The sequence below is a fragment of the Caenorhabditis elegans genome, chromosome III (genome assembly GCF_000002985.6).
Source record: "Caenorhabditis elegans chromosome III".
NCBI lineage: Eukaryota > Metazoa > Nematoda > Chromadorea > Rhabditida > Rhabditidae > Caenorhabditis > Caenorhabditis elegans.
In genome coordinates, this window is record NC_003281.10 from 13,426,205 (window position 1) to 13,439,634 (window position 13,430).

General features: G+C 34.5%; 7 protein-coding genes across 7 annotated transcripts; 2 read left to right on the plus strand and 5 right to left on the minus strand.

The window, feature by feature from the left end:
* The first annotated feature begins 59 nt into the window (after window positions 1–59).
* On the plus strand, window positions 60–1,517 carry cope-1 (Coatomer subunit epsilon). Its single transcript, NM_067370.7, has 6 exons — window positions 60–224; window positions 274–372; window positions 421–597; window positions 652–978; window positions 1,025–1,108; window positions 1,260–1,517. Exons 1-6 carry the CDS (start codon window positions 150–152, stop codon window positions 1,374–1,376), a joined length of 879 nt encoding a protein of 292 aa, NP_499771.1. The 5' UTR covers window positions 60–149; the 3' UTR covers window positions 1,377–1,517.
* On the minus strand, window positions 1,436–3,564 carry bli-5 (Kunitz-type protein bli-5). Its single transcript, NM_067371.3, has 4 exons — window positions 3,447–3,564; window positions 2,848–2,986; window positions 2,180–2,371; window positions 1,436–1,733 (listed from the first exon to the last, which is right to left on the minus strand). The coding sequence occupies exons 1-4, from the start codon at window positions 3,507–3,509 to the stop codon at window positions 1,519–1,521; spliced, it is 609 nt and encodes a 202-aa protein (NP_499772.1). The 5' UTR covers window positions 3,510–3,564; the 3' UTR covers window positions 1,436–1,518.
* Window positions 3,565–4,257: 693 nt separating this feature from the next.
* On the plus strand, window positions 4,258–7,234 carry trf-1 (TNF Receptor Associated Factor (TRAF) homolog). Its single transcript, NM_067372.5, has 12 exons — window positions 4,258–4,537; window positions 4,782–4,857; window positions 4,925–5,170; window positions 5,215–5,280; window positions 5,330–5,405; window positions 5,463–5,548; window positions 5,592–5,660; window positions 5,715–5,795; window positions 6,500–6,596; window positions 6,641–6,747; window positions 6,790–6,948; window positions 7,005–7,234. The coding sequence occupies exons 1-12, from the start codon at window positions 4,398–4,400 to the stop codon at window positions 7,188–7,190; spliced, it is 1,389 nt and encodes a 462-aa protein (NP_499773.2). The 5' UTR covers window positions 4,258–4,397; the 3' UTR covers window positions 7,191–7,234.
* Window positions 7,235–7,242: 8 nt separating this feature from the next.
* Window positions 7,243–8,300, minus strand: F45G2.7 (COMM domain-containing protein). The gene is made up of 3 exons (NM_001392231.1): window positions 8,192–8,300; window positions 7,969–8,102; window positions 7,243–7,617 (listed from the first exon to the last, which is right to left on the minus strand). Exons 1-3 carry the CDS (start codon window positions 8,292–8,294, stop codon window positions 7,333–7,335), a joined length of 522 nt encoding a protein of 173 aa, NP_001379239.1. The 5' UTR covers window positions 8,295–8,300; the 3' UTR covers window positions 7,243–7,332.
* Window positions 8,301–8,656: 356 nt separating this feature from the next.
* F45G2.8 (Mitochondrial import inner membrane translocase subunit tim-16) lies at window positions 8,657–9,466 on the minus strand. Its single transcript, NM_067374.6, has 4 exons — window positions 9,369–9,466; window positions 9,141–9,244; window positions 8,960–9,082; window positions 8,657–8,914 (listed from the first exon to the last, which is right to left on the minus strand). The coding sequence occupies exons 1-4, from the start codon at window positions 9,457–9,459 to the stop codon at window positions 8,822–8,824; spliced, it is 411 nt and encodes a 136-aa protein (NP_499775.1). The 5' UTR covers window positions 9,460–9,466; the 3' UTR covers window positions 8,657–8,821.
* A 100-nt stretch (window positions 9,467–9,566) lies between these two features.
* On the minus strand, window positions 9,567–10,739 carry F45G2.9 (rRNA methyltransferase 2, mitochondrial). The gene is made up of 4 exons (NM_067375.5): window positions 10,671–10,739; window positions 10,400–10,616; window positions 9,772–10,023; window positions 9,567–9,720 (listed from the first exon to the last, which is right to left on the minus strand). The coding sequence occupies exons 1-4, from the start codon at window positions 10,706–10,708 to the stop codon at window positions 9,583–9,585; spliced, it is 645 nt and encodes a 214-aa protein (NP_499776.1). The 5' UTR covers window positions 10,709–10,739; the 3' UTR covers window positions 9,567–9,582.
* Window positions 10,740–10,849: 110 nt separating this feature from the next.
* On the minus strand, window positions 10,850–13,340 carry ciao-2B (MIP18 family protein F45G2.10). The gene is made up of 4 exons (NM_067376.6): window positions 13,239–13,340; window positions 12,311–12,467; window positions 11,707–11,874; window positions 10,850–11,007 (listed from the first exon to the last, which is right to left on the minus strand). The coding sequence occupies exons 1-4, from the start codon at window positions 13,319–13,321 to the stop codon at window positions 10,933–10,935; spliced, it is 483 nt and encodes a 160-aa protein (NP_499777.1). The 5' UTR covers window positions 13,322–13,340; the 3' UTR covers window positions 10,850–10,932.
* Window positions 13,341–13,430: the final 90 nt, after the last annotated feature.

A 13,430-nucleotide genomic window follows, 5' to 3' on the forward strand; every position in this document is an offset into this window, starting at 1 on the left:
ATTGAAAGTCCGCAATATTACATTGCGCGTGAAGTATGGTGTTTTGTCCGCAAATATTTTGAAGTGACGTGGTGAATTTTTCACCGATTTAATCGAGCTTTTATTCTCGATTCTAAATATCTCCCCTTTTTCAATAGAGATTTCAAAAAATGGCTGACAAGTTGTTCTCGATTCGCAATTATTTCTTTCTCGGAAGTTATCAGTCTTGTATTGGAGAGGCTTTGGTGAGAAATCTTGTTTCCTTCGATTTCCTGGTTTATTTTAATATTTCAGAAGTTCTCATCGAAAAACGAAGAGGAAAAGCAGGAGAAGGATGTTTATTTGTACAGATCGTATATTGCACAAGGACAAGCTTTTATTCCATTGAAAGAGGTAGTTATTGATTAATGAGCAAGCCTGAACTCTTTTATTTATTTTAAGATCCCAGCCGCCACGAAGTCTGCTGATTTAGCTGCTGTTCGCAGGTACGCCGAATTCCGCAACAATCCAGCTGCCAAGAAGAAGATTCTGGCTGAAGTTCAAGAAGAAGTTGCCTCAAGAAACATTAAATCAGAAATCGCAGCTGTTCTTGCCGCTACTATTCTCAATGAAGCTGATGTGAGATATTTATACATTTAATGTTATTTTAAAATTACCAAGAATGAATTTCAGCTCTCCCAAGACGCATTCCGTGCAGTTTCCCGTTTCGAAGGTCTCGAGGCTCGTGCCTCCAAGGTGTTTATTCTCATTAAAATGAACAAGCGGAAGCTTGCAATTGGTGAAGTGAAGAAAATGAATCAAATCGACGAGGACGCTACTCTTTCTCAACTCGCAAATGCTCTCGTCACCTCGTTCGGTGCATCTGGAAAAGTAAAAGATGCTCTTTACATTTACAGCGAAATGTCTGATAAATACGGAAGAACTACTGATTTGGAGATGCATCAAGCTGTTGTTAGTATTTTGACTCAAGACTATGCTGCTGCAGAGGAGCTTTTGGAGGTGAGAGAATAGAAATTTAAGTTAATTAATAATTTTATATTTTCAGAGTGCTCTGGAAAGAGATAACAAAGATGCTGATGTGCTCATCAACTCAATCGTTTCCGCCCAGCTCAACGAAAAAGATGACGATGTTAGTTTCCTTCACTTTAAAACCTGAAAAAAGTGTAATTTTCCCAATTTAAAAAATGTTTAAACTCAATTTTTTTTAAGAAATTCAAAAATTTAAAGTTATTTTTTAATGATTCCAAAAATTTAACAATATTAAACTGAATATTTTTCAGGTCGTCGAACGTTTCATCTCTCAGCTGAAGCATGAGCATCCAAATCATCCATGGGTTATCGATTTCAATGAGAAGGAAGCCGAATTCGATAGAGTCGCCAGCGATTCCAGAGCCTAATTTCCATAATCTCTTATTTATTTTCTGAAATACGCCCTCTCTCAATGTGATTTCTTTGGTTTCTAATTATGCACGTCTATTGGTTGAAAAAATCGATGTAAAAATTATGAGAAAAATAAATTAAAGTGTGGAACCAAAAACCTCAGAAAAGATGAAAGTTGGACTGATGATAATTAGTAATTCCATTTATCGAACCGATACAGTAATCCTCACAATGTGCGCGAGTTTTGAAATTGTTTGCCGATGACGGCCTTTCGGGATTCCATTTGAATTCAATACATTGTTCACCATCGAATCCCCATCTAGACAGATATCCATCATCCGGATGATCGAATATTGGGTGGACGCATGTTTTGGCTGAAATTTTGATTTTAAAAAATTCTGAGATTTTTGCGATAAAAATATGGTCTCGACACGACAAACTTTTGTTAAATGCGAAAAGATGTGCGCCTTTAAGGAGTACTGTAGTTCCAAACTTCTGCTGTTGCGGACTTTTCATCGATTTTCTGATGATTTGTTAAATTTGTGAAATTTTACAGTACCCCTTGAAGGCGCAAACCTTACCCAATTTAAATTAATAAAAATTTGTCGTGTCGAGACCGTCTGCCGTATTTTTAACGGAAAGCATCTAAATTTTCATAATATTTCCTGCCTACAAGGCGGCCTACGCACACGAGCCTTGCTCTAATTTATTGAAATAAATACTGTGCACACACCAACCACGGGATACTATGTGAAAACATAGGCAGGCCCGCGTGAAAGGCAGAAAGTGTGCCTACCATGATCAAAAAGGGAATATATACCTCTATCAGGACAACAAACTCCATCCAATGCTCCAAGAATTGATAATCCCTGAATACATTCAAATCCTTCTGGACACGTATCTGGCTTCTTTTTACTCGAACATTTCACCGGTTCTCCATCTTTTCGGTACATTACTTGGTATCCAGCTCCTTCCGGAGTTGGACATGTCAATGGAGGACCCGAGTTGCCGGCTGAAGATATTATATATAGTTGATGGACTATATGAAACTGGTATATATTGGCTACTAATTTAATTTAATTTAATTTAATTTATTACGATAGTAAGATATCGTGAGGTAGAGAAAAAAAAGAACACACATTAATAGATACAAACCATCACAAGTGGTTACATAAATAAATTACATAAATAAAACGAAACAAAAATAAAAAAGAGATGAGAAGAAAATAATGGCTACATTGGAGAAGAAGCAAAAACACAAATATCGATGTATAAAAGGCAAGAATAAATGATGGATAGAAGTGAGGATAAGGTAACATTAGACTAGCGATTTTGCTATAAAATTTTTCTAGTTGCGAGTTTATTTTGAATATAAAATTAAAAACTCTAAATAAACGGAAATATTTGCTCTGCTAGTTCGCAAACTAGTTGCCAGAGTAAGGAAATCAGAAAATCTACTCAAAATTAAAGAATAATTTTCTAACTCACTTGCATCATTAGTTGCCAAACAAACCCATTCTCTTGATGCACTTTTCTTTCGAATTGTATTCTCAGAACAACGGCATCTTCCACGAACACATATTGCGTCTGGCCATTTCAAATCGCATTCTTCATTGGTCAGGCATTTCTGGAGTTATGTGGAATTAATAATATTAAACAGAAAACTTATTTAAAGTTTAAAGGTGGGCTAAACTGTCCAAATAATTTTTAAGCATTTTTGTATGCATTCAAAAAGTGCAGAAATTTTACAACTTGTCACCTGTAATAACTTTGGAAGTCGCTTTTTATAATTATGTTTGATTACCTAACGATGTAAAGCGATGCTCGAAATTTATCAAAACGCCTAATTTTTAAAAATGTTTTTGAAAATTAAAAAAAAATACACTAACTTAACATGGTGGATTATAAATAATTAGAAAAATTATTCACTGAAGATACTCCCACATTAGAGAATAAAAACGCATTCTACGATAATTATAACCAAGAGTGCAGCCACAAAAAATCCGAAATTAAAAATCCAAAAAAATATTTTCAAACATGAGGATGTTCGTCCTGCCCAGACGTAAAACGTGCCGTTTCAAACATACCTCACAAAAACAAATTGATATCATTAACATCAATAAGATGAATGAATTATGGATAGATACCATGGTTCTGAAACTAAACGCCTTTTAAAACCAAATGATCGATAAATGATACTGCAAAGGTGTTATTAAAAAGATGAAGTGAGACTTTATGTGAAAAGAAAAAGAGAAAAGTGATATGAATAGAAAGTGTAACAAACTGGATAAGGAAGTGAATGGAGGCAAAGGAAAAGCTGGTAGCAGAACGGAAATTTATTGGTTTGAAACTGACACGTTTTAAGTACATACATAATAAGCTTAAAAGGATCAAGAAAATCTTTTATCCCGGGAGTTTTGGACTCTGAAATTTCCATCTGATCTAATAAAAATTTATGAGTCTACCTTGAAACGATTGATGTATTATTCAATTATGTTCCAAAAAATGCTCTACCTGGTGTACGTAGTATCACAGCTTTAGTTCATCTTACTTTTTTTTAAAAATATCTCTCAATTCAAATATTTTTCAAAACTCTCATACAGCACCTCTAGCGTACCACTACAGTAACCAAATGGCAATAGGTATTTTGTAATAAACGCGGAAACTGAATTTTAAGAAAGCAACAGTAGTTTTAAATCCCATCTTTCCCACCATTTTATCCCTGTTCTTGTTGTATTTGCTTTCCTGTAGAATTTCCATATTACAAATCCAATTTCCATTTTCAATCCTACACAAAAATATTTGCTCTTACGTGCACATCCTTACCAAAAAATGCGCGCACCGGAATCTAATGGTATCCATGGAAATCTCTATAGCAATTTCTGAATTCCATAGAAATGCGGATGATTCCAATAAAAATTTGGGCGGCCGACGTGGATGTATCCATAGGTTACCGGGCTCCTCGAGCCGCCTCCAATACTCTCGGAATTTTCAGTTATTCGGCAGAATACACTCTTTGTACTCTCCCTATCAGCAACATGACTTCTCAATCGGTAATGTTCAAAGGTGGATTACCAGCGGACTGTACTTGTCCAATATGTGAGCAAGCACTTCGCGATCCGATCAAGCTGAACTGTGATCATCACTATTGCCGTCAATGCTTTGAGAATGAAAATCGGTAATCTTAAAACACATTTTTTTACTTTTACCGTAATCATATTACAATAACCTTGAATTAAACTTGTGTTTTCCTCAGAATTTTGAAAATAAAATACAAATTCTACAAAAGCACTACTATAGTAACAGTAACCCAAAAGTTTTCCGACATTGATGGTTATTTCGTTATCTATGGTAATTATGCCAACAGTAATACCAATCATACCATAAGTCTACTTTTTTTTAGCATGCCGGGTGTTTTTCAGAACTCCAGGATGCGCGGCATGCCAAACGATCATCCAACCGGAGCTGTGTCAACATGATCGGGCAAAGCAGAAGCAAGTGAGTCTATGACGTCATCGATTCGAATTTTTGGGAGAACCGTTTTAATCAATTGCTCTACTTTCAGATTTTGGCTCTTCCAGTCGTTTGCACTTTTGAGTCTTCGGGTTGTCCCTGGGACGGACAACTTGGAACACTTCATGATCATTTATCGGAGTGTACATTCAAATCATCGTTGAAATGCGAAAAGTGTGGACGACAATTCGCAAAGAACGATTTGGAGAAACATCGAGCGAAGTGTGAACTGAATCGAGCTGTCTGCTCATTTTGTAACAAGACCATCCGAGATAGTGACCGTGAGAGGCATCCAAAGGTTTCCAGTTAAAACAAAATATTTCAAAATTGTAAAGTTTTCAGACCTGTCCTCAAGTTATCATCAGCTGCCCATTCCAGTGCGGTCTCACCGACCGCCCACGTCTCGAGGTACAGTAATCCGAGTTTCTAAAGGCAATTAATGATTTTCAATTTCCAGATCGAAGCTCATTGTCCCAGCTGTCCAAATGTTGACAACGTGTGCCCATTTGTACCATATGGATGCACGTTTGCAGGTGATCTATAATTTACTGATTTATTGATTAGAAAGTAGTTTTTTTTTTCATTTTCAGGAGGAAAAGAGTCAATTCAACAACATCTGAGCGACGAACCAGTTCGACATTTGATGTACCTCTGTGACGAAATTACGGATTTGAAGGTTTTTAACAAACTAAAACGGGGGTGAAGCCATTTACTTTCAGGGAACCTATGAGTTGATGGAGAGGGATATGGGATCCTTCAATGATCGTCAGACCAGGATTTTATCAGCTGTAAGTTTGAGATTTTTCGGCCAATAGTTTAAATACACAATTGAAAATTTTCAGGCTGAGACATGCACCGAGATGTTCGGTCCTCAACTGATATGGAAAATCGATAAGCTTCAACAAAGAACTAATGAGGCGAAGGTAGGAGATTGAACTGAAGAATAATCAAGGAATTTGAAATTTCTACAGCTTATAGATCAGCATTATGACTCATTCGCGCTTAGTTAAACGAGCTATTACTGGAACACATAATTCTGGATATGTGTACCGCGCAACTTATTTGACGCGCCAAACATCTCGTACAGAAATTCTTTAATAGACTACTGTAGCACTTGTGTCGATTTACAGAAATTATTTATTAATCGGTAAAATGTTTCTTCTTAACACCGTAAATTAATTTATAATTTTTAAATTTATATTACGGGATCATGAGATCATGAGAATGCCTATTTACTGGCGCGAAAATATTGGCAGGCCGCGGCGGCGAGAGAGCATGTGGCGAAGAGAGACGGAGGTCCCTTCGCTACGAGATATTTGCCGCCAGAAAAGTAGGCATTCTCATGATCTCAAGGTTCCGTAATAAATTGACACAAGCGCCACAGTAGTCATTTAAAGAATTACTGTAGTTTTCGCTACGAGATATTTTGCGCGTCAAATATGATGTGTAACACGCATTCTAGATAAATAGATAATATTCATTAAAATGCGCTTTTCGTGACTTTTCTAAGAAGAAGTTGAAAATGGGTTGGCGTGCCATGGCAGTCATATTATTGAGAGTAAACAAGAAACTGGTATAGTACTCCTACAGTACCCCTGCCGTGCCAGACAGAATTCTAAATTTACAGTCCGGAGCCGACACGACCATTTTCTCGGTGCCCTTCATGTCTCATCGATTTGGTTATAAGATGATGGCTTGTGCATGTCTTTTCGGTGATGGATCAAGTAAGAACTAATTAACCACTCGGTTAAAAAAGTAACACATTTAGGCGCTGGAAAGTCAATCTCCTTGTACGTGTTGTTGCTCAAAGGAGAGTTCGATCCAACACTCGAATGGCCATTTCATCGAGCAATCAAGATATCTCTGTTGGATCAGGTAATCAGTTTAGGCTCTATACAATTCGAGAAAATATTACAGAACCCGCGTCCCGAAGATCGTGTAAACATCACTTATGTCATTGATCCTCGAAAACTGAAAGCCAATGAGAAGTTCTTGGCTCGTCCACGTGGTGAACGTAATGCTGCTTTTGGATCTCAGTCCTTCTGCTCATTGGCTATATTGCAGAATTATGTGAAGGTATTGGGATAGATTTTAAAATCAATTAATAATTATTTTCGATTTTTGAATTTCAGGACGACAAAATCTACGTTCAAATCGACGTGGATCGCTGTGAGACCCTTCCAGTTCAGCTTAAGAGTCGTGATGCAAAAGAACGAAAGCAAATGCTCGATGCAATGCGTGCAAAGACTCCAGATGTTCGCCTTCATCAAGTTCGTCCAGTCACCAGTCAATCCAGCTCTGCGGAGCTCAGAGTTTGAATCATTCATTCAAACATTTGTTAATAAAAAATTCTTCTCGGAAATATTTACCTTCTGGCATATTTACATTTATTTACAATACAATTTTCATGATCATATAATAAAATAAAATTGAGAAGTAGGGGAGAAAAGGCGCCAATCATCATCGACTTTCGACTCGTTTCTGAATCCTATCCATCATTGCTTTTGCCTCTAGAAGCTTCCAGATAAAATCGTTGAGTTGGGCCTCATCAAAGTCAACGACAAGAGCCTCAACATCCATTTTTCCAGCTGGAATCACTTTAAGTGTCAGTACTACTCGTTGAAATGTGTGGTCCGCGTGCAGAGAAGACTTATTGTTTTTGGATATCGTGACGTCATAATCTACTAGTTCATCGTTTTTCCATTGAATTGTTCCGAGCTGGGCTTGGAGGCGAAGACGGATTTTCTGAATAAAAAACAATTATTACAGTATTTAGCCTTTTGGTTTTGGCAAGTATTTAATTAATTCCCAGTTGCAGGTTTCAACGCGACCAAAACTTTACAGCTACCGTACCCACATGTTATTCGCAATGTTTTAGGGGGTTTCTGCGTTTGATATTTTCAAAAAAAAATTCGAAGTCTTAGCGTTACAGATTTTGAAACTATTAAAAATGAGGTTAAAATAGCGAAATACTGGTGGTACGGTAGTTGCGAAGTTTCGGTCGTGTCGAGACCGATTCCAGTGTTTTTTAACCTTGCAACTGCGTAATGCTGTTATTTTTTTATAGACTTTCACGTTTCGAAGTTTCAAAATTACCTCAAAAACACTTTTAAGTTGCTTCGCCACGTCACCATCTCCAAGATTTTCGCTGAGATTGCCACTTCTGCCAGCTTCCGTCAAGACCACCCAAACTGATTCGGCCACTTTCTGATCGGCAATTAGGTTCCAATCTGTAATAATTATTAATTACAAAAAATGAAAATAAACAAATAATTTAGAAGCAATCAAATTCAACGTTAAATTTTCTGATTTTTCTTACCATCCATCGTTGTGACCAAGATCTCCGCCAGTTTCTCCAGCACAATTTTGTCAATCTTCGAATTTCTCAGGAACTTTTCGGCTTCTGCCAATGTTGGAGCCATTTATCTCTGAGATTTGGATAAGGATAAAGGATGCAAAAAATAAATTTTGAAATTGAAATGCAATCCCGCTCCAACGGCACATGAAAACGCTCCACCACCAAAAATTGGGTCTCGTTAGGTAAAAAAAAAAGCGGCAGAATCATAATATCTAACGTTTTAAGACATTTTTCTTAGTTTTTGTTATGTTTTCAGTTATTTTTAAATGATTTTTTATGTCGAAATAATTATTTAAATTTTTTTAAATCCATGCGTTCTCATTTAGCGGTGGAAAGCTTTTACACCTCGATTTTCGAAAAGACCAAATTTTCAAAATATAATATTGGAAAGATTATTGACCAAATTAATAAAAATAAACGCATATCAAACATCGATATTTATTAAAAGAAAACACGGGAAAAACAGAAAAAACTCTACAACAAGGAATCCTAGAAACGAAAACGAAAAATTCTACTATGAACAAAAATTGAGAAAAGGTCTGATTTTTCAGAAAGTTTTACCGGTGAACAAGAAAAGTAATAAGAATGTTTCTACTCAGTTTTGGCATTTTCCTCTTTTTTCTTTTCTTCTTTCAGTTCAATTCGTCCAAACTCTTCGTCTATCCGCTCTTTTGCACGGAATACCTGGAATGAATACAGGTTAAATTATAATTCAATAGACTTTCTCACTTTGCTCTGCAAATACAAAGTTCCTCCTTTCGATTTATCGTTGATATTGAACAAGTGTTCGTAGTGTTTTTCGACTTCTTCTCGATTCAATGGAGTTTTCACGTTCAGAATTTGCAAGGATTCCTGGAAATTTTTATTTTTAATCATTAATTTGAAGAGCTTTGAGTTTTCTACAACTTACCTCTAATGAGATACCCAATTTTGCATTAGAATTCGCATTTTCTCTTGTTTCACTTGCAGATTGTCCAGTGGAGGCGGCGTGACGAGCAGCAGCTTGTTGGGTTTCTGAAAAAATGTTAATTTATATTTTTTGAATAATTTTCGACAACTTGCGACAATTTTGGACAACTTTCGACAACTTTCGATAATTTTCGACAATTTTCGATTGGTTTATCTGCAAAAAACTCACGTTTGATCTCATCTCTTACGGCTCTTGTGAGCGCTTTTGCGACTGCTTCTCCAGCGGCAAGAGCCACTTTCAGTGCAGTTCTCCACGGCATTTTCGAACTAAAAAATAATTATTCAACTATAATAGAAGAAATTTAAAAACAAATATATATGGAATTCCGCGAAATCCAATAAAAATTCACAAGAATAATAGATTTGCAAACAAAAAATCACATTTATTTTTTGAAATTTCTACAAAATAAATAGAGCTCTGCACTATTGTCACGACATGCTGTAGGTTTGACCGTTTTGACAGTTGAGAATCGATCGGAAAGTTCACGGACGAACTCGGCACGTGCACTTCCATCCCAAATCTGGAAAAAAAAAATTATAGTCAAGAAGAATTATTATTAATTTCAGCGAACCTTGCACAAGTAAACTCCATTCTTCACTAATTCAATTTCATTTTCCACTGAAAATAATCGAAAAACGGATCGGCACAGCTCGATAAGCCTCAAGTGATCCGTAGCGTTATCTCCAGTCGGATTTGGTGCCATATCACTTAGAACAACATCCACTTGCCGATGTGCTAGTTTTTCTCGAATTTTCAGTTTCACTGCTGGATCGGTAATATCGGAGAGTGATAAGATGTCGGCACCGCGGATTGGGAGAACATTCTGTAATAATTTGCATTTTGAAATTGAAATGCAATCGCGCTCCAATGCAAGATGAAAAAGCTCCGCCCCCGGAACGTGGGTCTCGTTAGGTATTTGGCGGCGAAACCGGAAATTCAAAAATTTTAAATTACTTTTCAAGCATTTTCCGTCGTGTATTTGTTCTTTTATTTTAATAATTGTAAGCCAAAATGGGTGACAAATGAAAAAAAAATTATTCACTTTTAAACAAACTACTTAAAATTCTTGAAAACTAGCGAAATCGGCAAAAAACAAGAAAAAACTTTTTTTATTTCCGATTTTGCAGTCAAATACCTAACGAGACCCAACTTTTGGGGGCACAACGTTTTTTTTTCTAAAACTAATTTTAATAACTTACTTGTAAATCTACACCCGATGCATATCCATTTGGACACTTCTGCACAACTACTTGAAGCCATGAGCCAGGTGCACATCCAATATCGATTACAGTACTCTCCGGTTTCAGAAATTTGAATTTCTCATTAATTTCGATTAATTTGAAGGCGCTCCGTGCTCGGTAATTGTGCTCACGAGCTTTAACCGCAAATTCGTCTGTTGATTGCCGTTGAATATATCTGAAATTTAAATTTGAAAAATAAATTTATATTTGATGGGGGAAGAAAACTCACTTGTGCAAATTTCCTTGTGATTTTTTCGTTGAGAACATCCTGACACTTTTGAACATTTTTTTTCGAATTCTTAATCACTAATTTTTCAACAAAAAAATAAATTCCCTGAATCTAGATACTTTTCTGGTGATTTTTAAATCTAACCTATGAAAATGAAAATTTCGACAAAAAAACTAAATAATTTTAAACACGTTTTTATTCGAAACCTGATAGATAGGCAACTTTTAATATCACAAAAACTTTAATCTGGATCTTTTTTTGGTTATTCTGGAACTCTGAGGCATTCGTTAACAGCGTGCATTAGTCCTTGATTTTCCATTGCAGCAGCTACTCGTTCCTAAATGAGACATTTTGAATTTATGTTTTAAAAATTAACTTTTTGAGGGGCTTGCTTCTAAACTAAAAAATACAATGTTTTAAATTTTTTTTGAATTTTTTTATTGGTTTATTCGGAAACTTCGGTCTTATTTTCTATACTTTAAAATTTAATTTCAAAAAATTTCGAAAATAAAAAATGCAAAGTATAAAAATAGACCGAAATCTCCAAATAAACCATTAAAAAAATTAAATAATTTTTAAAATGATTTTTTTGCCATTTTGCAATCAAAAAATTCAAATTAATGTTTTCAGACGGTTTTCAGCATAAAATATTAAGAAGAAATGTTGAATTATCGAATTTTGGCGAATTTTAAAGTTTTAGTGATTTTTTTAAATTTTTGCGCAAATTAATGCCCGAGTTTTGAAATTACGTTTTTTGGCAAATTATGATTTAAACTTTTTTTTCAAATTTTTTAGACATTTTCTAGCAAAAAAAAAAGCTAATTACATAGTTTTTAAAAATTTTTAAAGTCGTTATTTACTATTGATTTTTCCTCATTTTACATATTACTATAGTTCGAAACAGTTTTTTGCCAATTTTACAGGCGTTTTTCAGCAGAAAAGTCAATTTTAGAGTTTTTTTTCGATTTTTTTGCAAAAATAAATGGTTTTTAAATTATATAGATTTTACTATTTTCATCAAAAATTAAAAACTTACCTTGTCGGCCAACTGCCTGTTAATTGATTCTTCCGTAGAATGTGATCCTGGAGTGATTGAAACGCTAACTTTAACTTTCGGATGCAAAGATCTCAAAAGTTTCACTCGAATCGCCAAACCGATTAGTGTTGCCATACTGCAGTGTGGAATGGTTGGTGTGAAATTCACCTGAAATTTTTTTTCAAATTTAAAAAAAAATTAATTTTAAATTACCAATCAATAATTTTCTCGCAATATTTTTCATTAAAATTTAGTGATAGAAGGTAGAAAAAAAATATTTGTTTTACCTGAAAAAAGTTTATTTCAGTTGGAACAATTGGGAAACGCTCAAGAATTGTCTGATATTTGGAAAAATCAATTGTTCCAATTTAAATAAAAGCAAGATAAATCAACTTTTTTTATCAATTAAATCAGTATATTTTGATTAAATATATCAGGAGAGCCCTGCATTGCTGAGACCAATTTTTAATATTTTTTCAAGCGCATTTTTTTCACTTTTTTCCAATCAATGCTGTAGAATTTCTGTTCAAAGATTGGAAGCTTCTTGGAAATGTTTTGTAAAAAATTGTAAAAAATTTTAAAGTTATTTTAAAATTAAAGTTACCTTCACAAAGGTCTCTTCTTCGTCGATAAACACTTTGATAAGCTCCTCTTGAACCACATTTAACTGCTCGAGAGTATATGGATGCTCTGGATCGTTGATATCTCTGATCAGATCGAAAATCTCCCACGAATCGATTGGATCTTCGACGCTTTCATCTCTGGAATCATATTTTTTGAATTAAAAATAATGTAGTGGAATTGAGAGCCAATTTTTACAAGCGAAACAACACAAAAAATTCATTTTTCGATGTTTTCTATTTTTTCAAGGAAAATCAAAAACTTAAAAAAAACTCAGCAGAAAATTCTTTTTTTTTTTAAATTTAATTTTGTTTAAATAAAAACGTCTTCTAAACAGAAGAACAATTATCAGAATTTTTAGCTAATTTTAGAAAAATCGAAAAAAAATTCGAAATATTGGAAAATCGAAAAATCTAAAAATCAAAAAACGGAAAATTTTCGTTTTTCGATTTTATTTTTTCGAAAATCTAAAAACCGACACTTTTGACACAGATGTTCTGGAGCTTCAAAGTGTCAAAAATTCATCTCCTCTTCCATTTTACTGGAATTTTTTATTTAAATGTTTGGATTTCATGCGATTTTTCGTATTTTATCGTGTTTTTGTTAAATTTATTATGTTTTTCGTTTAAATAACAGGTAAAAAGCGTTTTTCTTGATTTTTCTGTGTTTTCAATTTAATAATCGAAGTAATTACGTTTCAAACTATAAATTTTCATTTGAAAAAATACGAAAAATGGCTGAAAATTCGAATTTTCAATTTATTAATTCGCTGTTTTTTTGCGGAATTTTTTAAAAATTCTGTACTTTATTTATATAAAAACTTAACCGTGAAAATATGCTCTTTTTGAATTCAAAGTAAACTTTTAACGATTAAAACTTGATTTTTGCGTTAAAACCCTCCAAAAACCAACCTTTCAGTGCCAGTAACAGGTCGATGACGTGGTTTTGAGTCGAAAAGTGTTGGATTTGCATTGTCGAGACGTTCTTGGCCCATTTTTATGTGATATAAGCCTGGAAATTAAGCTGGAAATGGAAAATGACGAAAAAATATCGGTGGCCTAGTGGCCGTGGAAGAAAAAACAATACATATGTAGTTTTTGGCG